General features: G+C 45.4%; 1 protein-coding gene and 1 pseudogene across 2 annotated transcripts in view; one reads left to right on the top strand and one right to left on the bottom strand.

The window, feature by feature from the left end:
* The window catches only part of MAN1C1 (mannosidase alpha class 1C member 1), a 276387-nt gene that overhangs the window by 201146 nt on the left and 52810 nt on the right, over positions 1 to 22431 (bottom strand). Inside the window, exon 1 of one of the 2 annotated variants that reach the window (XM_061597577.1) lies at positions 9251 to 11972. The exons of the other annotated variant lie outside the window; for it this stretch is intronic. Within the exon in view, the coding sequence (XP_061453561.1) occupies positions 9251 to 9868 (618 nt within the window). The 5' untranslated portion in view covers positions 9869 to 11972. Of the gene's footprint in view, positions 1 to 9250; positions 11973 to 22431 lie in introns of those variants that run through there. 2 annotated transcript variants of the gene reach the window in all.
* On the top strand, positions 16592 to 16709 carry LOC133371090 (5S ribosomal RNA; annotated as a pseudogene).

Here is a 22431-nt window from a genome sequence, read left to right as displayed (position 1 = left end):
CCCACACAACAAGCTTCCCCTGGAGGCAACTACAGTTGCGGCAAAGTTCTTACAGTTGCTCTCCAGGGAGGGATGGGCTGGCGGGCTCAACCCTCTGGCTCCTCAACAGGCTGCAGTTCTCCAGGTGCAGGAACAGGAGCAAGGGAGACTAAAGGTGGTATTCACCTCCCATCCAGCAATACTGCTACTTGCCACCACTAAGCCCATCATAGTCAACGTTCAAGGATGATGAGGGCTGTATTTCATCTGCATCTGGAGGCCCCAGGGTTCCCCATCCGTGCCTTAAGGAAACGTGGGGGAGGAGAAAGAAACTTCTACCATCCTAACTTTGTTCTTAATTATAACGACGCATGTATCTCATAGAATTTGAGTACAGGAAGTATCTGAAAATTAAGTCTGCATCATAAGGAAAGACTGAAAGAACTAGGCATGTTTAGCTTTGAGAATAGAAGACTGAGGGGAGATATAATAGCACTCTTCAAGGACGTGAAAGGCTGTTACACAGAGGAGGGCCAGGATCTCTTCTTGAACATCCTAGAGTGCAGGACACAAAATATAATGAGCTCAAGTTACAAGAAGCCAGATTTCAGCTGAACATCAGGGAAAGCTTCCTGTCAGAGCCATATAACAATGGAACCAATGACCTAGGGAGGTGGTGGGCTCTCCAACTCTGGAGGCATTCAAGAAGCAGCTGGACAGCCACCTGTCAGGTATGCTTTAACCTGGATTCCTGTGTTCAGCAAGGGGTTGGACTCAATGGGCTTATAGGCCCCTTCCAACACTATTATTCTATGAATTCGAACACAACCCTTTCTTTCTCCCACATGTATCACCTGGTATGCTCAGGTCAACACACAAGGTTCTACTCTCAGTGCTGCGGACTCCTATTCAGTTGGTTTACACAAATATATAGATCACTTCACACATCCAAAAGACAAGGTTGGTGAATACAATGAATATTGGCCTTCTCAGTGGTGTCACTCATTCTCTCGTCTATCTAGGGGAAGATATATAGATTATAGATTATTGGGACAGCTTGCCAGGCTCGCTCACTCATGACTTTTAGAGAGCCAGAAAAAGCTTTTCTGATTTAGAGGGCTTTTTAGGAGCAAATAGCTAATTCAGTATTGCTTAGAATTGGGATGCAATGTGTTCTAACCTGTTTTGTAAGCCGCTCCAACATCTGGTTATAAACCAAAATGACAGAATATGAAATTTGAAGAATATTTAAAATATCACAGAACCTATATTCTATATCAATGTATCCAGAACACAGCAAATGTTTCACAAAAGCCTGCTACTGAACAATAGTTATTATGCATATCACATTCAAGCCAATTTGGATGACAAAAGCTGCATATTTGCCTCCACTAGAAATCTTCCCCAAGAGTGACAAGAGAAGCTGCAGCTTCCAATCCTACCTGGTAGGGTGTCCAGATGAACTTGGTTGGATCCTGGACAGGGAAGACAGCAACTTTAGACATGCATGTAACTTAACTGAATCACACCTGTAACCAACTTCTGTACAACCTAGCTCACTTCTGCTCTGTTTCCATGCTACACTTGCTTGAAGAAACAATCAGTCCTCATTCTCTCTTTGTGGAATGCTCTCTAAAAGTAGGAGTCACATTATTGCCCTTCTTGCCTTATTAAAGCTCGCCAAGGGGGTATGACCGAGTGGATCAAGGGTGCAATTAATGCATATTTGTGGGAGGGAGTGGTCCCAGCTGCCTGAAAGAGGTGGTGATCCAACCGCTCCTGAAAAATCCCACCCTGGACTAGGGATGGGGAGAATTTAGATTCCGTTCACATTTGAAACCGAATCTATCAAATTTGCAGTTTCCGAAACAATATGAGAACCGAAACATCGGCCAGTCTTCAAAATTTGCACTTATTCAAATTTTGCAATACAGTTCACCGACAAATGTTTACAAAAATGTGTATATTAGGGCAAGTGTGCATAAAAATGAGTGAAAATAACATGCAAAAATGCATTATATGAGAAACGGCTTGCAAAAATGTATATATTAGTCAACACTGCCTACAAAAATGTGTTCATTAGGAGAAATCCACTCTAAAGTGCTGGAAAACTTTCCTGAGCTTTTTTTAATTAAAAAACTCACAAATTGTTGCAGAAATGTGAAGGACTGGATTAAAGACTGGAAAATTAGAAACTGAGAGAACCAAAATGGACAGATTTTTCCCATCCCATCCCTGGACTCACTGGTTTGTGACAGCTACCGCCCGGTCACAAATACTCCCTTTTTAGGGAAGGTGATTGAGAGGGTTGAGGCACAGCAATTACAAGTACTCTTGGATGAAACAGATTATCCTGACCAATTCCAATCTGGGTTCAGGCCAGGTTCAGGACTGAATTGGCCTTGGTTGTCCTGGTGGATGACTTTTATTGGAAGATGGACAGAGGGAGTGTGACCCTCTTATTCTTACTTGATCTTTCAGTGGCTTTTGATACCATTGACCATGGTATCCTTTTGAGCTGACTTGGTGAGATGGGTATAGAAGACACTGTTTTAGAGCAGCTCCGATCCTATCTCCAGGGCCAGTTTCAAAGAACAGCATAGGGCAATTGTCTTTTGGCCCCGTGGCAGTTGTGCGGTGGGGTGCCACATGGTACTACCCTGTTTCCAATGCAGTTTAACATCTATATGGAGCTATTGGAAGCAGTCATCAGGAGATTTGGGGTGAGGTGTCAGGAGTATGCTGATGATACCCAGCTCTATTTCTCTGTAACATCTGAATTGGAAGAGGCCGTACAAGCCCTGGACCACTGCCTGGACATGATGGTGGGCTGGATGAGGGCCAATAAACTGAGCCTGAATCCTAGCAAGATGGAGGCGCTGTGGGTAGGTATTCCAAATAACTGGTCGATTGCCTGCTTTGAATGGGGTCATACTCCCTCTGAAAGAGCAGGTCGTAGTCTGGGGGTGCTCTAAGATCCATCTTTGTCGCTAGAGGCCCAGGTGACCTCAGTGGCTAGAAGTGCCTTTTACCAGCTATTAAGACAGCTCTGGCTGCTTCTGGACCATGATAGATTGACCACTGTTGTCCATGCACTGGGTAACCTCCAAGATAGATTACTATAATGCACTCTATGTGGGGCTGCCCTTGAGTTTGGTCTGGAAGCTGCAGCTGGAGTAAAATATGGTGGTATGACTGCTCGCTGGGGCAGGGTATCACCAACACGTCACCCAACTGCTGAAATAATTGCACTGGCTGCCCATTGGCTGCTGGGCCAAATTCAAGGCGCTGGTTTTAGTGCACAAAGCCTTATACAGCTTGGGACCAGGATATCTAAAAGTTCATCTTATCCCTTATATACCCAGTTGATTACTGCACTCTGCAGGTGAGGGCCTCTTGCAGATACCATCTTATCAGGAGGTCCGTTCCACACAACATAGGAATTGGGCCTTTAGTGTAGTGGTGCCTACCCTTTCGAATTTCCTCCCCTTAAATATCAGACAGGCACCATCTCTGTTACCTTTTCAGCTCCTACTGAAGACCTTCCACTTTCAACAAGCCTTTTAAGTAGAGACCTTATCCCAGTCTGCATCTGTTTTGGAATTGCTTTTTAATACTTTTTAATTTTTTAAAATAAATTATGTTTTAAGATATTTTTAGCATTTTGTCTCTTGTTTGCTGCCCTGGGCTCCTTCTGGGAGGAAGAGCAGGATAGAAATTTAATAAATAATAATTCTGCAAATATCTAGAAAAGAAACCAATGCTGGCTTTTCCTAGGGCCCTCCTTCAAGAAATGGCCACATGCAAACTCTCCAGAAGAATCCCCAGTTTTCTAGTCTGGTTTAGGGCTGTACTTAATACACAGCAGCTGCAGGTTTTCCACAAGAACAACATTTAGTAACAAGGGGAAAAATGAATAAAAATGAGTGTCTTGTAAAGAGGCGAGGGGGAATCCATTTCTCCATTAATACTGCATTCAAGGCTATCTTTTAACAGACAGCAATGGGGGGGTCTATAAATGTTAGATGCCAAGTAAACATACTATAGATGCAGTGAAGTACTTTTGCAGTTTTGCGGAGACTGCTCTTAATCTATGGAGAAATAATCATGTTAGACATGGTTGTACATTACAAATTGTTTACAGATACTGGGGCCCTGGGAAAAATACACATGTAACCTTGGTTCAAAGATTCAAGTGCTACTAACTCAGAAGCACTTTGCTCATTCATTCCACCTGTTTATTTATGGTTGATTGTTAAAAGCGATGCTGTGGTGAACAGAAACTTTTGTCCCAGCCTGCTCTAGGCCTGAGAAGCTTGCAACACAGTGAGAATTAAATGTGAAGTCTTAACTCCCAAGTGTGGAAGAAACTGAGGGGGGGGGTTCCTCTTTCAATTCCCTGCAGGCAGAGCTAATCTCAGCTATGCCTGGGACCATAAAGAAAACGAGCACCCGGGGTGCAGTTTGTCTGGTTGCCTGGCAGAGAAGTTGGAATTTTATCATTAGCGCAGTGTTTTGTTTGCAAGACTTGATCAAAATCTCAGAATCAGAAATAATATTTTATATTAAAAAATAAAATAAAAAGGTGGGTTATCATCATGATTTGTCACCCTGGATTTTATTCCACTACATTTAGATTTCCCTCTCTGTTTAATTCCCTGGATTGGTTCTTTCCTCAAAACATCTTGGGTTAATTAGATCTATGTGCTTTATGAATTAGCATCAATTACCAACCTGAGGTTTACTCCAAGTTGGCTAGCCACTGTAACTGAAAGATTCTAAGTGCTACACTGAAACTATAAGCTTGCTGGTTAACTAGGTCACCCATTGCCCTGCAACACCTGCAAAGCTGCTAGCCAGTCCTTTACGCATGCACTATTGGTCCTGAGCCAAATTCTGTCCTCAGTTGCACGTGTGAAACCCACAGTAAAAACTGAGGTCAGTCAGAATCCAATGCAGACACAGGGTGAATTCTGGTCTATTATTTCACAGACATTCTCCATCTGCCTCTTCAAACATTGGCTGCCAACATACCATACAAAAGGAGGGAGGCCCTGTTGAATCATACATGAGTTCTTCCCATGAGCTTACATATCTGTCCCTAGATATGGCCTGCTTTCGATTTGCTCCCGACTTATGGCAACCCCATGAATAGGGTTTTCATGGTAAGCGGTATTCAGAGGTGGTTTACCATTGCCTTCCTCTGAGGCTGAGAGGCAGTGACTGGTCCAAGGTCACCCAGTGAGCTTAATGGCTGTGTGGGGATTTGAACCCTGGTCTCCCAGGTCATAGTCCAACACCTTAACCACTACACCACACTGGCTCTATATCACTGGGAATCAGGGATTGTCATAACCAGAAATGGCACACACCTTGGTGGTGGAGGTGTGCCAAAATGACATTTCCTTTCAAAAAAACTTGGTGAACAGGTTTTGCCTCAAATACAGGTATGGACTGATTGTCAAGTTCAGAGCTAGATTCCCCCCCCCCCATTCAGAGGTGCTACCAAATGCAATACATTTCTGCCTTTCCCTATAACACGGGGTTTGAGCCACTGGAAGCTATATGTCCTGTCGGCCTTTGTCAGAGGCACAAACTGTTCACCCCAGACCTCTGCACAGGTTTAGGAAAGGCAATCTGCGGATCTCCTACCTAACTTGGGTCATACCAGCAGCACTGTTAACAGTATTTTTGTTAAGAGAAAGAACAAGACCAGAGGAGTGGATAGGAGAAAAGGATAAAGGCAAGGGGAAGGAGGCTGACACAATTAAAAAAGAAAAACTACAAGGGTGGGTCCCATATGGTAGGTTGTGGTTAATGATGGGTCCAAGATGTGAAAAGGATGAAACAGTCTGTGGAAGGCTGATGTAATCCTATCTTTAGGAATAAGGTTCATTTTGGATTTGGGGCGACTCTCTGCACAATTTAACCCTCTCTATTTCAATTATTTCATCCAGCTTTGGTTTCATGCATCGCAATTGACCAAACTCCCACCATCTACCAAGAGGCATTTCAGTTTCTACAATGTTTTCCCCTTAACATCCAACCCGAGATTCACTTCACTCCATTTCATCTTATTGTGACCAGATAAAAGCTTATTGGAATTACTTCCTATCTGCTCTATGGAAAAGCAAAGAGGAGAGATGATGAAGACAGGCACCTTTGAAAGACCGAGTGTTAAACCAGAAAAGGAATCTCAATTCAGTACTAAAGGGAAGGAAGTAGGAGAAGTATAGGGGGGTTTGGCCGAAACAGGAATGGATAAAAACACAGGAAAGGTATCTGAATAGCTAGATCAACAGGAATAATGAAAAACAGGTGAAAGTAACTGGGGACTGATTGTGAAGCACATAGAAACATGAATTGAAGGAAAGAGGGAGAAGCAACAGAAGCAGCTAACTACAGCTGTGCCCAGACTAACTTTTCAAAGAGACTGATTCAATACAGCTACCTGCACAGCACATCTATTCACTCCTTTTGGCCTGCTATTTTTTCTGGTTAAATAGGTTTTGTGGGTTTCTGTTGTGCTTCAAAGGCTGCAAAACCTGTTTCAACAGGGAAAAACAATAGAGGGGGAGAAAGGAACCGGTACACTATAGACACTACCATGTTAACTTCATTTTCTGAAAAAACTACTCTTTGTAGACAAGAAAGCATGAGATAATGAAGAACTGACAGGTGATGCAGCAGAAAAGAGGAAAAATAAAAAAAAGTAAGTTATCTAACAGAAAGGTGAGAAGGGATGAACTTAGGTATGAATCAATACGGCATGTGAAATGTTGAAAAGAGGGTAGGAGAACAAAAAAAGCAAACATGAAAGAAAGTGTATTTTTGTGTACCAAGCTCCATACTCTTGCATGATACACAATGCATTTTGTAATATATGGGAATTTTATTTAGTTGTTATATTCCACCCTTGTAATGCTTACACCCTACCCAGCTCCAAAGGGTTTTTAAAAAAATATATACTGATATAACATCCACCTGCATCTTCACACATACACACTAAGAACGAATATACACTAAGAACTGTAGGCAAACAAAATACATCCTTGTCTTAAAGTATGGGGGGTGTTTAATATTATTTCTGTATAAAATTGTATATGGAACAGAAAGGTGAAATGGAAAAAGCTGGGGTAATGAACACTGGGGGTGGGGAGACAAGGGGAAGAGAAGAAAGAAACCAAGGCTGTAACCCTAAACACACCTACCTGGGAGTAAGCCTCATTAAACACAATGGCACTTAGTTCCAAAATAAGCATGCATAAGGGCTACAGTCTTATGCACCCTTACGAGGGAGAAAAGCCCACAGTAGAGGGGATTACTTGTGAGTAAATATGCATAGGAGCAGCCATCAAGGGAGTATGAAAAGGCAAACGGAGAGAACATGGAGTAATGGAAAAAGCCCTTGAGAGCAAAAATGGAAGGTAAATCAGAAAAGGAGAAAGGGTGGTTAAGTAGAAGCATGAATAGGGAGGAATAAAGGGTAAGGTGCAAGTGACAGGAATGAGGCAATCAAGAAATGCTGACTGCAAAAAAGGAAACAGGAATGTGGAAAAGGTGAACAAGGAATAGGAGGTTTAATGGGCAGATAACTGAAGTCTGAACGGGTAATAGGGTGGAAGCCATAACCTAAGGAAGCATGAAGGGGCAAACCAGGAAAAAACACCAATACTCAAAGAATGGTGCAAATACTCACTATCACTCAACATACCTTGAACTAGTTGCACATTTTTAACAGCTGTGCATTACAACCCCATGTGTTTTTAGTAGGGTCCTTCTGGGAGGAAGGGCAGGACATAAATTTCATTATTATCATTATATTATTATTATTATTATTATTATTATTATCGTTATTATTATTATCATTATCATTATTATCATTATTATTATTATGTTGCACCCCCACTAGAACTTCTATTCTTCAATTCACTTTTTTTTATAAAAACAAAAACACACTTCAAGGTGTTACAATGACCCCCAGCTCTCCAGTGTACACATCTTCATGGTTGCAACACAATGTACACCCATTTCAAAGCTGATGGTTCTAGCTAGTGGGTTTAGACAATACAAGTCTGCAAGGCATTACCTGTTAAAGTGATAATTTCCGAAGTTGCTCTAAGTTATATGCTTTACTACAGCACAACTGTATATGCTTCTCAAAAGAGATAAGTCCCACTGAGGTTTAATGGAGCTTACTCCCAGCTAAGTAAGTATAGGGCTGCAGTCTCGTGTGCTGCTGTTCCCATCCTTTTGATGCATGCTTACAAAGGTTTTGCAAACACAGAACTAAATGGAAATGGACTGCCTTCAAGTCAATTCCGACTTATGGCGACCCTATGACTAAGGTTTTCATGAGGCTGAGAGGCAGTGACTGGCCCAAGGTCACCCAGTGAGCTTCATAGCTATGTGGGGATTCGAACCCTGGTCTCTCAGGTAGTAGTCCAACACCTTAACCACTACACCACACTGGCTCTCTCAAACACAGAACTAGGTAATCATAATTGTTCCAGGTTAATTCTGAATGTATGCAAAGGATGAAATGAAGGGGTGGGAGCTGTGGAGGGGGTGCCAAAAGAGGGGAGGAAGAGAAGAGGACATTGGGAAGAGCTGAATGAAGGTGGAATATATGGCTATATTTCAGCCATGGGTTCAGCCCCACAACTTATTTCCAGTGCACTGAAGCTCAACAGTTTCTATCATGAAAAGAAAGGCGGGGTATGTATGTATGTATGTATAAATAAATAAATAAAACACTGATAGGAAAAGCCCATCTCTGAACAGAATCAGAATGCCCTTGCATATGAATCAGCTATACAGGATTCAGAAGCTGACCTTCCATGCCAAAGGCCAGGTTTCATCCCCACGTTATATGGCAGGGGTGGCCAACATGGAGCCCTCCAGGTGTGGTGGACTCCAATTCCCCTTGGCCCCAGCCACCATGACCAATAGCCAGGGATGATACAAGCTGTATCTGGGCAGCACCACATGGGCTACTGCTGATCTATGGCCTCACCTTTGACATGTAGGCTCCGTGGGGGGGGAGGCTGTGCACTTTTTGAGATTCCAAAAAAACACCTTCCACCTTAAATTACAACACAATTCAGTAATTAATAATAGAAATGAGTTACTGGGAGCCTGGAAGGGTGAAGGAGGCAAAACCAGAGGAAAGGCAGCAAAGGAGAAAGATGAAGGGAAAGTATGTGTTTGTGCGCCTATAAAGAGGGAATGAATGAAGGCGCTCTGAGGGGCACCTCCACCCTCGACTCACCTCCTTGATCTTCCGCCGCCGGGCTCGGTTCTCGGGATCCTCAGTGCCGCCTTTCCTCCTGCCCAACACCGGGTGGCGAAGGCTGCGCCGGAACCCCTCATAGTCGAAGCGGAACGGGGCTCGGGTTTGCCGGAGGGGGACGGCGCTGCCGGTCCCCGCGCCTGCCGCCTTTTTCTCCCCAGGCGACCCCTGGTGGTGGGGCGGGCTGTGACGGTCTCGCTTGGAGGAATTGGCGGCGGCTTCGTTCATCGCCGCCGACTGCGCGGCTGGGACTTTGGGGTCCCTGAGGCGACGCGGAGGCAGAGGCGGCGGCGGAGCAGCGGCAGCAGCCGCAGCGGCGGCTTCTGGCGGGCTGGGGGCGGCATGGCGGCGGTCAGGGTCGGGCCCAGGCGGCGCGGTGCTGCGAAGCCCTTCGGGGTCCCCTCCTCCTCCTCCTCCGGCGCCCCCTCGCCGGGGCAAGAAGAGGCGCTTGACGCGGGAAGAGTCCGGCAGCAAGAAGAGGGCCCCGAAGCAGAGCGTGAGCAGGCCCGAGAGGAAGAGCAGGAAGAGGAACTTCTGCGGCAGCCGCAGACCCAGAGCCGACGGCGGCCAGCCCGGCAGCTTCCGCAGCAGCAGCATGGGCGCGCCGCAAGGCCCGGCAGCGGCGGGGCAGCCTCCTGCGGCGGCGACGCCACCCCGGGTCAAGACAACCGGAGCCGGTGCGAGGAGGCTTGGAGGGCGGCGGCGGTGGCGGCAACAACAAACCGATCAGGACTTTCAGAAAGGCGACCCGACCAACCTTCCAGGCGGGATCGGTGTAGGGGTGGTTGGGAGCAGCTGACTCAGGAGAGAAGCGAGGGAAATAATATCTATATATTCTTAATCACCACGCGCGTCCAGCTTCCTTAAGTGGATCCTGGCAGGGAAGCAAACAACAATGCAGAGACTTGAGGGGAGAGGAATCCCGGTTGCAAAATAAAATATTAAGAATTAAGAGGGGGGAAGGGTGAAAATGCACGCTTCTCCCGAGCTAGGGTTCAATTCAGGCTTTCCTCCAGAGATGACACGTGTTCTAGTCTAGACTAGACGCCCCGGTAAACACAGACCCCGGGCACGGATGGGCTTCCTTGCCTTGCTCAGCTTTCCAGCCTTTGGTCCTTGGAAGAAGTTCTAGGAGCTGCTCCGAGTTGCTCCTCCACCTGGGCGAGAAGTTGAGTTGTCTGACAAGATGCTCCGCGGAGAGACACGAGAGAGCAGCCTCCTCTTCCTTCCTGCCCCTTTACACACACACACTCTTTTTTCTTTTTAAATAGGACTTTCCCCCTTCTGACGTGAAGGCGACAGCCGAGGCATCGCGGGGTCCTGAGACAGCACTGCCCAGACAGAAAGGCGGCGGCGGGGGGGTTCTGGTGGATTTCTCTTTTTCTTTTTTCACTCCGTCCACTCCTTGTTCCCTCCTCACATGCTACCGCTGCTGCTAGTCGGCACCAGAGGTGCTGTTTTCTGGCTGGTTCAGGGGCAGATCCGGACGAGCGATGGGTTCATGATGCAGCATTTCTGCAGGGAAAGGACCGAGAGCCTGGCACGCTCAGCACGCGGGCGCTGGTGCAAACGGCTTGTCCCGGCCACCGCGGCCCCCAGCTCTCCGCCGCCGCTCTCGCCGTCGACTCGCCCCACTCCTCTCAACATCCACTTCAGCCCGTTCTTTCTCTTCCCCTCCCTCGCTCACTCGCTCTTTTCCCGGACTCGTCGTCAGCTCTCGTCTGTTTCAAGCCGCATCCTCAAGGCTTCCCAGGTCGGGTTCTTCTGTTAGTAATCCACCGGCTGTTTCGGGAGAAGCCAAACATTCATCTCCTCCTCCCCCCCCCTCCAAAATAGAAGGGGAGGATCCAGAGGAGGGGTTGGATGGGGAAGCGAAAAGGGGGGGACCCACAAACTATCGCAAGCCCTTTTGCTCTTCTCTACGTAAGGCTTCACAGGTATTGCCTCCTTAAATCAAGCTCGCAAGCAAATAGATCCAATGCAAAAAAAACCCCCACACACATCGGGTAGTTGCTTGTTTGCTTCCCCTTTTATGACCATCTCGAAAACTGCATCCCGACTTCGGTGGCTCCTCCTTCCTTCTCCTCCTCCCCAGAGAAGAAACGATTCACAACTTTTTCTTCTTTGCTCATTGGATAGAAGCAACTGCCTCTTTTTTAAAAAAAAATGCCTCAAGAGAATATCCTAAAGGTCTACAGCTTTCCTCCGAGATCCACACTTCGGCTTTAGAAAGAGGGGGGGGAGGGCAATTGTGCCTCTCGTTATTCAGCGGGGCGAATAGTTGTTGGGCTTCCACCTCTCTCTCTCTCTCTGCGCCTTTCTGGCACAGAAGTCTCAGAAATCGCCGCCTGCCTGCTGGTCTTGCGATTGTCTGTGCATAGATTTTTATTTTTAAAGAGGAGGGTTTTTCTGCCTTTCCTCGCTGCTCTACTACCAATGGGTCCAAGTGACCATTAAATAAGGCTGCTGCTAGGCGAACTCTCCAGGGGTAGCGGGCCTCTCTCGCTGCCCATCTAAGAATTAAAAGTCCGGCACCTCCCTCCTCCTCAGTGCACCAGCCTCATCCAATGCAGTTACAACCCTGCCGAAGCGGTTGCCAGTTCGCATCTGTCCTGCTGAGTCCAGCAGCGCCGCTTGGCAGCCTTCCACGCCACTTACTGCTGCCCACTCCGCAGCTCGGCTCTGACTGCGACAGCAGCCGCTCTTGCTCCAGCTGGCCCCGCCTCCTCCGGCTAGGCCCCGCCTCTTCGCGCTGGCCCCGCCTAGCCCGCCCATCCTCCCCCCTCCCGGCGGCTGAAGTTCCTCTCGGGAAGAAGATGGGACGCGCACCCGCGCCTCGGCTTGCCTCGCTGCTGTCTAATTTTGGCGCACGCTTCCTCCCACTCACTCCACCCACCCATCCCTCAGGTCCTCCCGCCTCCCCTTCGTGCTATTGGACCGGCATCTGCGGCTACTCCCTGACTGATTGGGACTGTAGGACTATCACTCAGGCACGAGCCCCCGCTCGTTATTGTTTACCACCGAGGCCGGCTGGAGCTTTTTTTCGAGTCGTACGCTATTGGTTGTCAAGCCCTTCAAGTTGTGATTGGCTTGAGGTGCTTCAGACCGTTGGAGAGGAAGAAATGGGAGGGGGGGGAGGGAGATTCATTGCGGGGACAAAGTAGCAGGCTGTCTTGTAAAGGAGAAGACACGTGTCAGTGTGCACTTTTTTAAAGAGCCACATGTCTAATAAAAAAAAACGAGTTTTGTTTCTTCTCCTTGGAATTTATATCCGGCCCTTCCTCCCAAAGGAACCCAGGGCAGCAAACACATCAACACATTTTAACAACAATCATAATCTAAAAACAATTACAGATAAAAACATTCTCAGATCCAGTGATCTCCAAGTTCCTTCAGTCTTTAAGGCTAACAAATTTATTTATTTATTTATTATTAAATTTATTAGTCGCCTGTCTGGCTGGCTGTCCAGCCACTCTGGGCGACTTACAAGGTAAAAACAGTACATAAACAATTAAAAGATTTAAAAGACAGTAAGAACCTAACCCGCCCCAAAAGCCTGCCTGAAAAGCCAGGTCTTCAAGGTCCGGTGGAAGCTCATCATAGACGGGGCATGGCGTAGATCATTTGGGAGAGAATTCCACAGGGTGGGGGCCACTATTGAAAAGGCCCTCTCTCTAGTCCTCACCAGTCTAGCTGTTTTAACCTGTGGGATCAAGAGAAGGTCTTCTGAGGCTGATCTTGTTGAGCGGCATCCCTGCCGATGCTGGAGGCGCTCCTTCAGATAAACTGGGCCACAACCGTATAGGGTTTTAAAGGTTAAGACCAACACCTTGAATTGGGCTCGGTAAACAACCGGTAACCAGTGCAACTCCTTCAACACAGGAGTGATATGATCTTGCCGGCGGCTGCCTTTAATCAGACAAGCTGCTGCATTCTGTACCAGTTGTAATTTCCGAACCGTTTTCAAGGGTAACCCCACATAGAGCACATTACAGTAGTCTAGGCGAGTGGTGACCAGGGCATGTACCACCGGTGGGAGCAGATCGTTGGGAAGGTAGGGGCATAGCCTCCGTATCAGGTGAAGTTGATACAGAGCTGCCCGGTTCACCGCTGAAACTTGAGCCTCCATGGACAGCTGGGAGTCAAGAACGACCCCCAGGCTACGGACCTGGTCTTTCAGGGGCAAACGTACCCCGTTAAGCACCAGGTCTATATCCCCCAACCTGCGTTCATAACGTTATCATAATTTACAGTGTTCTGAAACGTGTCTAATAAGGTGATTTGGATTTAAAAAATCAACATCCCGGTGTTCCGAGCTGGCAACGCCAGCTTGAGGCTAGCTAGAGTTGTTGTTTTCTCCACCGGAGGATACATGTGATCTAATCATAATTATTTGCAGATAAATTTTGTAAACCGGTTGAAGCGTTCTCACATTATGTGTACTGTCCTTAATGGTTAAAAAGTCCTGTGTAGAATTAGTTGGGCTGTGCCTGATTTGGTTATGGAGGAACACAGAGAAAGGTGGGAATAGTCGGAGGTGGTGTGAATTGTTTATTAGGGGTCTGAATACTTTAGTTCAGGGATAGCCAACCTGGTGCCCTCCAGATCTTGGACTACCATCATTCTTGACCATTGGCCATGTTGGCTGAGGCTGATAGGAGTTGGAGTCCAAGAACACCTGGACTACCCCTGCTTTACACATTTAGCACAGTGGATTTTTTTCCAGTTAACATTTATTTGGCCCCTTTAGTTCTGGTATTCAAGGAGGCCTTATCTTTTTTACTATTGCCTTAGAGGATTTTGGTGATCCAACAATATCTGTTATGCATCTAAATCAACACAGTGCTTTATGCTCTGCCTGATGTTCTATAGTTTTATTTCTCTAGTCTATACACATTGCTTATAAAATAAACAAACATGCTGGTTTTCAACTGGTGGGTCAGGACTCACTACTGATCTGAGAGGTTGCAACAGCAAAACTACCAATGTACAAAGATAAGAACAAATTAAAATAATGAGTGGCATCCCCCCATGCATGTTTACGCTAAAGGTTGGTCCCAGTTTTGAAAAGGTTGACGTGATGTCTACTGATTCTAACATAACCTTTTTTAAAAGATGTTTTTAAAGCTTTTAAAAATGTTTTTAAAGATGTTTTGTTTTAATATATTTGAAAGTCTGTTTTTATGATGTATTAAGGTGTTTTTGGTGCTTTTGTTTGCCACCCTGAGCTCCTACTGGGAGGAAGGGCGAGATATAAATCTAATAAATAAATAAATAAATCTTTTTATTTCATTTATAGCCTATTTTTACTCTGAGGAATTCAAAGCTCAGAGCAGCTTGTAGCATCACAAACTTGTGAGAAAGACAGAAAAAGTTAAGGCCAGGTCCAGGTTTGAAGTAAAATATCCTGGCAAAGTGACCTCTGGTGGGGCTGTTCCTATACCAGCGAGCTCCTCCCAGTAGGCTTATCAGGTGGCCACAGCAGTGAACAGCAGCGCTTTCACCTGCACTAGATAGCTAGGAGCCACCTGCATTTCCCTGTCACTTTCTAAATTGCAAAGAGTCCATTTATTTATTTAACAAAATTTATATACCTCTTGAATGTAAATACCTCTAAGCGATTTACAAAAACTTTGTTTGGATTTGTTGCGCTAGGGCGATACAGCACTTTAATCCACTTTAATTGTGCAAACCTCAATTTACCAGTGTACACTTGAATCCCTCCTGCAAAATACTAACTGTCTGGAGGTGGTTAAGTAAACCACCACCACCACACATGTAAACATCATGACTGAGCTGGAATTTGAACTAGGATTTTCCCCGTCCAAGCCTAGCATTCTAACCCTGGCACCTTTGATGGCTTGAACCAGACATTTAAGGCAAAACATTAGATAGAAGCAAACTATCAAATTCTTATGATAAAATAAGCAGACACCGCAGCTTAGCTGTTATTTGCAGAGTCAAAGAGAAACAAAATACAGGTGAGTCCATCAATGGGATAAAGAGCATGGAAAATGGAAGGTAACGTACACAGGACAAGGTGCACACACAAATGAAGATTTCTGAATGGTGTTAAAATTAAGAGTCCTTTTTAAAATAAGGTAAATCACTGGCCTCAAGGGTAAACACTTAATTACATTCAAAATAAACAACTTAGTATGGCAAGAAATAAGGCAGAAAACCAAGCCTCCCTCCTCTAGAGTTGTAATTCAATCAAGGCAGGATCTATGTAAAACTGATAAACTGGAAAGGACAGAGTTCGAAGGCCATGGTGTAATTGCAGAGAGAATGGAATAGTGTCGTATTACAAAGTCTATTTTTAGCAAGACCAGAAGAAATAATTTCAAAGAAAGTACTTTTTATGACCATAAGAGGAAAAAAAACACCTAAATTTAATATCTACTGTTGTAGGGAAAAGCAAGGAGTGAAAGAGGCATGGAGTTGTGCCATGGACAGAACTGGAGGCCAAATACCTTATCAGGGTAATTCAGTTTACTTGTAACTCCTCCAGTTTGTCTTGTAAAGGCAGACCAGGATCTTTTTGCTGTTCTAGAAAACAGTATCTCCTCTGCCGGGATCATTCAGATCCATTTCATGTGAGAATCTGGCATGTAGAGAGGTAATGAGGACCATGCAGCCATGCCTTCTGGATGCCATAGCATCATGTTAAAGTCAGACAAATGAGATAACAATGTCTGTAGTTCTGCCAGGCAGTCTTATTGGCTTGGCACATTGGATCATGAGAGGCAGCCCCATTGTATCTGGAAGGGACTGGACAGACTTCCCACCCAGCCCCAGTTCAACACCAAGAAACCCTACCCTCTGAAAGCCAGACACCTAATGCTTTGGAAACCTATATTGCAGGGCGTGCTTGGAGACAGCCGCCGCCACAAATAAAATGGCTGCCTGATGGGGGGGAGGGAAAGAAGCAGCAGAGGGAGAGGTGGGGAGCAGGGTCTTCTCCAGCTCTTTGGTTGACAGACCAGCTTCATTTGGCTCTTTCTTCAACTGTCATCCATTAGCTGTCACATTCTGGTCCAATGCCAGATCCCTCAGAGAACAAGTTGAAGGTTGCCAGACTATGGATAGATCCAAGTGAGCATCTTGCTCTGACACAGGTTGAGAGCAGACCAGTGGCTCCATGTCAGTGGGGCAGTGGAATCCGATCTGGATTTTAGCCCCAACTTTTAAGGAGGTGCCCGAGACGCTGAAGCACCTTGGAAAGCTCCTTGAAAGTTCAGACTAAAACCCAGAGCGGATTCCACTGTCCTACTGACATGGAACCACCAGCCACCACTGGAACAGACTGAAGCCTTTTAAGCTTGTCTTCAGACACTCTGAACACACCTGATCTCATCTGATCTCGGAAGCTAAGCAGGGTCAGGCCTAGTTAGTACTCGGGTGGGAGACCACCTGGGAATACCGGGTGCCGTAGGCTTAGAGGAAGGCAATGGTAAACCACCTCTGAATACCTCTTACCATGAAAACCCTATGAATATATAAAAAAAAATTAATAGGGTCCTCATAAGTCATAATCGACTTGAAGGCATATAACAACAACCAGACTCCTGCCCCCAGGCCCGCTCCCTTGCAGAGAACTTCAGAGCCATAAAGGGCCAGCCCTCTGGCCAGAAAATGGGCATCCTCTGCGGTTCCAAAGTCTCCCTCCTGGTGTACTCCCTGCACTGTCAGACTGGTGATATGCGGCAGAAGACATTGCCTCATTATAAGAACTACCACGTAAATTTAAGAACTGGTGTCTGAGCTTCCTTGTTTTACTGAGTTGTCTTATTTTCCTCTTCCCTCATCCTCTTTTCCTTTTGTGATGCATCTTTTAGGCTGTAAGCATGCAGCCAGGGACAGTATGTTTATTATCTCACGTATGCTGCTCTGAGAGTCTCTTTGGAAGAAGAGCAGGGTAAAAATGTATTACGCGCATAAGCAAAACAGAAAATGCCAAGCAACTTTTATCAGAATGACTGCTGCTTTTAATGGATCTAGAAAGTCGTAAGCTCTACTCCAGATAAAACGGTTAAAATTGCTCATACATTTGTGTACTGTAATCAATGGAAGCTGGCTCAACCCAAGGTAGCATCACACTTTCCTCTTCAGAACTTGCTCACATTTTATAAAATTCAAGGACAAATGTATATTGTTCAAAGCACTTTTCATTTAAAACATCTTGACAGGTAAGCCTGGCATTATCCCCATGTTGCAAAAGTGAGGGATAAAGCTGAGGGAACAATGGCTTGATCAAGCTGCCCCCCCTTCTTGTTCCAGTGATAAGTTGTAGAGGATGCTCCTTTACTAGGAACATAGAAAGCTGCCTTATACTAAGTCTATCTAATTCAGTATTATCCAAGCTGACTGGCAGCAGCTTTCCAGGATTTCAGACTTGGTTCTCTCCCAGCTCTACCTGGAGACACCATGGACTGAACCTGCTACAGCAGCTCATCCCCACTACTGGAAGGCCCACTCTAGCATGCAGTTTCCAGGATTTCTTGACTCAGGGAGCCCTTGATGTAGTTATTTATCTGCCAAGCAGCCACTGGCCCTCTCCATCATGAAATCCTTGCTTATGTGGAAGTAAATAACCAAGATGTAGAGGATTCTAGGTATCTGAAAGAATTGGTTCTGCTTCTGAATATCTGGAAAATGTAAAAATTGCAAAGTCTGGGAAAACAACTGATATAATGGTAGGCTAAGCAAGCATGACTTTGTAGTTTCTTTTCTGCCCTTGAAGTGTATTATTTACAATAGTATAACCAGCTTGAAGGCATTACATCCCTAGTTAGCAAGTACTCTCTAACAAATGTCCCAACTACTCCCTAGCAAATGTCCCAGCAATTTATAGATAATCAGGATGCTTTGAATTTAAAGGAATTTCTTGTGTTTACGCATGCTCCAAATGTGAACATTGTATCTTCTAGGGTTGCCAGGTCAGAAGCATCCCAAAACCTGAGATTTGAGGGGCAGGCCCAAGTGATGTCATGGGGCGGGCCTAAGTGATGTCACGGGACAGGCCCAAGTAATGTCATTAAGCATGATACATTAAGCATCAATTACAGTTGGAGCGTACAATTAAAAAAAATATGTGACTGGAAATTAAGCTAGACATCTTAGCTAAAAGATGGAGCCTGGGTAGGGAACATTTAATCTAGCCTACTTGCTTTTGGCAAGAAGGGTTTAAGTGCCTTCAGGCCAGGCCAGTCACCAGAAGGTCACTGTAGGAAGAAAGGAGCCTAGTGTTGTGGAGATGTTAGATGGGAGCATTCGGGAGTAAAGATGGATGCCTCTGAAGGCTGCAATTCTAAACACATGTACTAAGGGACTAAGCCCCCATAGAACTCAACAGGACTTACTTCTGAGTAGATATCATTTGGATTGTGCTGTTGGTAAAGCTTGACTAGGGATCCTCTGCAAAGACATCCATATCCAAGCAGAGTTGGCAACCCCCTGCCTCAGCAGCGTCACTAGCGGGAGCGCGGGGGGGTGCGGACCTCCGGCGCACGCCCTCCCAGGTGCGTAGATGGGGGTGGCTGGTCTTGCGCACGCGCGCGCGCACGCGCGCACACACTCACCACACGCTCCAGGCTGGCGGTGGGAGGCCTGTCCTGGCTTCACCGCCAGCGAGCGGGCGCCTGCTTTTGGTCTCGCCCGCCCGCAACCGAGGAGGAGTTGGCGCGGGGCAACGGCGTGGGGCGGGGCAGCTCTGGGTGTTACCCCCCTCAGGGTGTCACCCGGGTGTAGTCCGCACCCCGGTAGTGATGCCCCTGCCCTGCCTGGAATGCCCTGCCCTTATCTTTTAATGTGGCTGCTCCAAACTTCTTTACAGATTTGACCCTTCACTTCAGAAAGAGGTCTGAGAAATGAGTAAGAGTAAGAAGATTCTCTACCTTTTCTGTCTGCATAGATACCCTCATCCTTCCCCTGCACCCAGCAGAAGCTCTGGGCCAGGCGGGATGCAGTGGCATCTCATAGAGGACACCCTCCCCTTTCCTGGGGTATATGATTTGTCCTGTCCCAGTGCAGTGTTTGGGGTGGGCACCACTAGTTACTTATTTTTTATGATTTTATGACATCATTATGTATTTATGATAATATCAGAAGCTTGATTATTTTGATTGCATAAATGTATTGTTATTCTTGACAGGGAGAGTCCCCCGATCACAGTGATATATCATACAGGTTACCCCAACATATATTTTGGGGTTCAGAGACATGTTAAGTTTGGTTTGAAGTTGCTGTAGTTGTCAACTCTTCTTCTTTTTTAGTGTTTTGAACTTTCAAGCAAATAAGGAACTGGGAACTAGGAACCAACTTCAGCATTGTATCAGTTAAATAGATTAAACAGTTGCGGGGGCGGCTGACATTTTGGTGTATATCTCAGGAACCAGACCACCTAGAAACTTAATTTTTTAAAAAATTGAAGCTGAGAGTCCACAGATTATGGAATGGTAGCCGGAGAGCCAGAGGGCCCCCCAAAAATCCTGAGACTCCGGCCAAAAACCAGAGACCTGGTAACTCTAGTATCTTCTGATGTTTCTGTTCCTTGAATTGAAGACTATAAAGGCCTGTGCCATTTTCTAGTGAGTCAGAGTCAGTTGCAGTTTTCTGCTTGGCTCTCCAGTGCTGTATGCTATAAACTTGCAATCTGCTTTGGTTCTAATTGCCTCCTAATGAATTCCTCCACACTTACTGCAGAGGATCCTGGGAAGTGTTTGAAGGCACAAGCTCAATTCATGCAGGGTGGCCCTGCTGCACCACAAGAACTGAGCGTGCATGCTACAGCAAACCCAAAATTCCCCTACAACTATGCAGGGGCAATGCCCAAGCTTTCTTTCAAGGATGCTTGTACACCATGACTGATTCTAATTGATCATGGAACAATAAAGCTAGGTCATCTAGTCTACCCCTCTGCTCACTGCAGGAAATCCAGAGCGAGAGCATCCCTAACAGATGGCTTGTCCAGACTCTGCTTGAAGACCTCTAGTGAGGAAGACACAACCACCACTCTGGGTAAATGGTTCATTTGTCAAACTTCTCTTACTGTCATCCATATGATACATTTTATTTATTTAACCGCTTGATTGTAATAAGGGGGTGCAAAAATATTAAAATGACCAGTTAAAAACAGTTGAGAACAAGTAATTAAAAACGTTTAAAAGGTAGTTAAAATTAACTGTGAGCTAAAAAAATATTAAAATGTGTCAGCATTCTACACGTCTGGTAGGCTTGCCTAAACAGAAATGTTTTAAGCAAGCACCAAAAAGAGTACAGCGAAGGTGCCTGCCTGATGTCAATAGGCAGGGAGTTCCAAAGTGTAAGTGCTGCTGCCTCACTTAACTGTCAATTTCTTACCAGTGCAAAATGAGTTTATTGTGACACCTGTAGCAGTGCCAGTTCCACAGATTGAAACCATCAGGTGGGCACATATGGGATAAGGAGATCTCACAAGGAAACTGGTCCGAAGCTGCAAAGAGCTTTATATATCAATAGTAACACCCTGAACTTGGCCCAGTAACAAATCGACAACCAGGTCAGATCTCTGTGCAGAGGTTTTATATGCTAACAGTTTCTCACTCCCTTCAAGCAATCTGGCTGCAGCATTCTGCACTAACTGCAGTTTCTAGGGCAAGGGCAAGGGAAGCCCCACAAAATCTGCACTCCACTCTTAAAAGTTACCAATGCTTGAACTTCCTGATCCAGGAATGGTCATACCTGTCATACCAGGGGAAACTGGTAAAATGGGCTTCTAGCTGCTGAGGCCACCTGGGCCGCCAGTGACACAGCTGGATCCAGAAACAACCCCAGACCTGTGTACATACATTTAAAGCACATGCCTTCTCCCAAAGAATCCTGGGAGCTGTGTTAAGGGTGCTGGGAATTTGTAACTTTGCAATGAGTAAACTACAGTTCCCAGGATTCTTTGGGGAAAGCTTTAAATGCATGGTGAGGACGTTTCTCCTTATATTCAACCAAGGATCCCCTAATGAGTTCCTGACAAACTCCAGAGTTTCCTGTAACGGCATTTGAAAGCCACCTGCTTTAGTAAATGCTCTCTCTCTCTCTCTCTCTCTCTAAAATAAATTAATTGTGTTTAACAAGCAGACAGTCTCACTAATCTGATCACAGATTCTTCATTAGAAAGCCCAATCCAGCGATAAGCAAGAAGATGGAAACTATATTGGGTTTTAATCTTTGGTGAAGTGAATAAAGGCACAGATAGGTAATTAGGATTCTTGATAAATTTTCAAGACTTTTACACTGGCAAAAAAATGTGCAGTATTTTATATTATTATTGCAACAGCCTTGTGAGATATGCCACCACTATTCCCATTTTACAGATGAGGAACTGAGGCCGAGCTATTATGACTTGCCCAAGGCAATCCAATGAACCCAGACTGGAACTGGATGTTGACATTTGCAAAGAGGGGAATCTGACAGACACAGCCTTGGGACATGAGGTTACAAAATGAATAGCATAGAGGAAATTTCAGAACCCCTCTGTGTTTTATGTCATTGAAGTCATATTTCTGGTACTGGATTGTACTCAACTTATTCAGGGTAGACTCTCTGAAATTAATGAACCTAAGTTACTCATGTCTGTTAACATCAATGAGTCTTCTCTGACTAACACTAGCATTGAATCCCACCAACTGTCAAGAAGACTGAGAATTGTCCTGTTCCAGCCAGGCCATGAGTCAGTAGGGGACTTGTCACAACAAGCACACTGGGGTTAGCAAAGGAGCAGGTGGGTGATATCTGTCAGGTGATTTACATCCATCACTTCAGCAAGAATATTATATACTAACACTTGGAAGAAAGGCTGTGCATCAAGCAAACAGGACTTAATTTGGAAATTAAGGGAGGAGCAAGAAAATTAACAATAATGCTGTGATCTATCAAAACCTCCAATGAAGCTTTACATAAATGGAATTTAGTCACAGAATATTAGGAACAGTGGGGATCAGAACTGATTGTATGCACTTTTGTTTGTAAATAAAAAGTTTTTCTTTTATTAAGTATATTTTATAGTATACAGTATATGAGATTTTTAGAGTTTCTAGTGGAAGTTTCTGTTAATAAAGGAGTTTTTAAATATCACTAGTATTAAGACATACAGCATGGTATTAAGTGCAAGAACAGAGCTTATAAAT

Source organism: Rhineura floridana, chromosome 15 (assembly GCF_030035675.1).
Source record: "Rhineura floridana isolate rRhiFlo1 chromosome 15, rRhiFlo1.hap2, whole genome shotgun sequence".
NCBI classification, from domain to species: Eukaryota; Metazoa; Chordata; class Lepidosauria; order Squamata; family Rhineuridae; genus Rhineura; species Rhineura floridana.
Note: the sequence above shows the minus strand (reverse complement) of the source record. Positions and strands in the feature narration are given on the sequence as shown.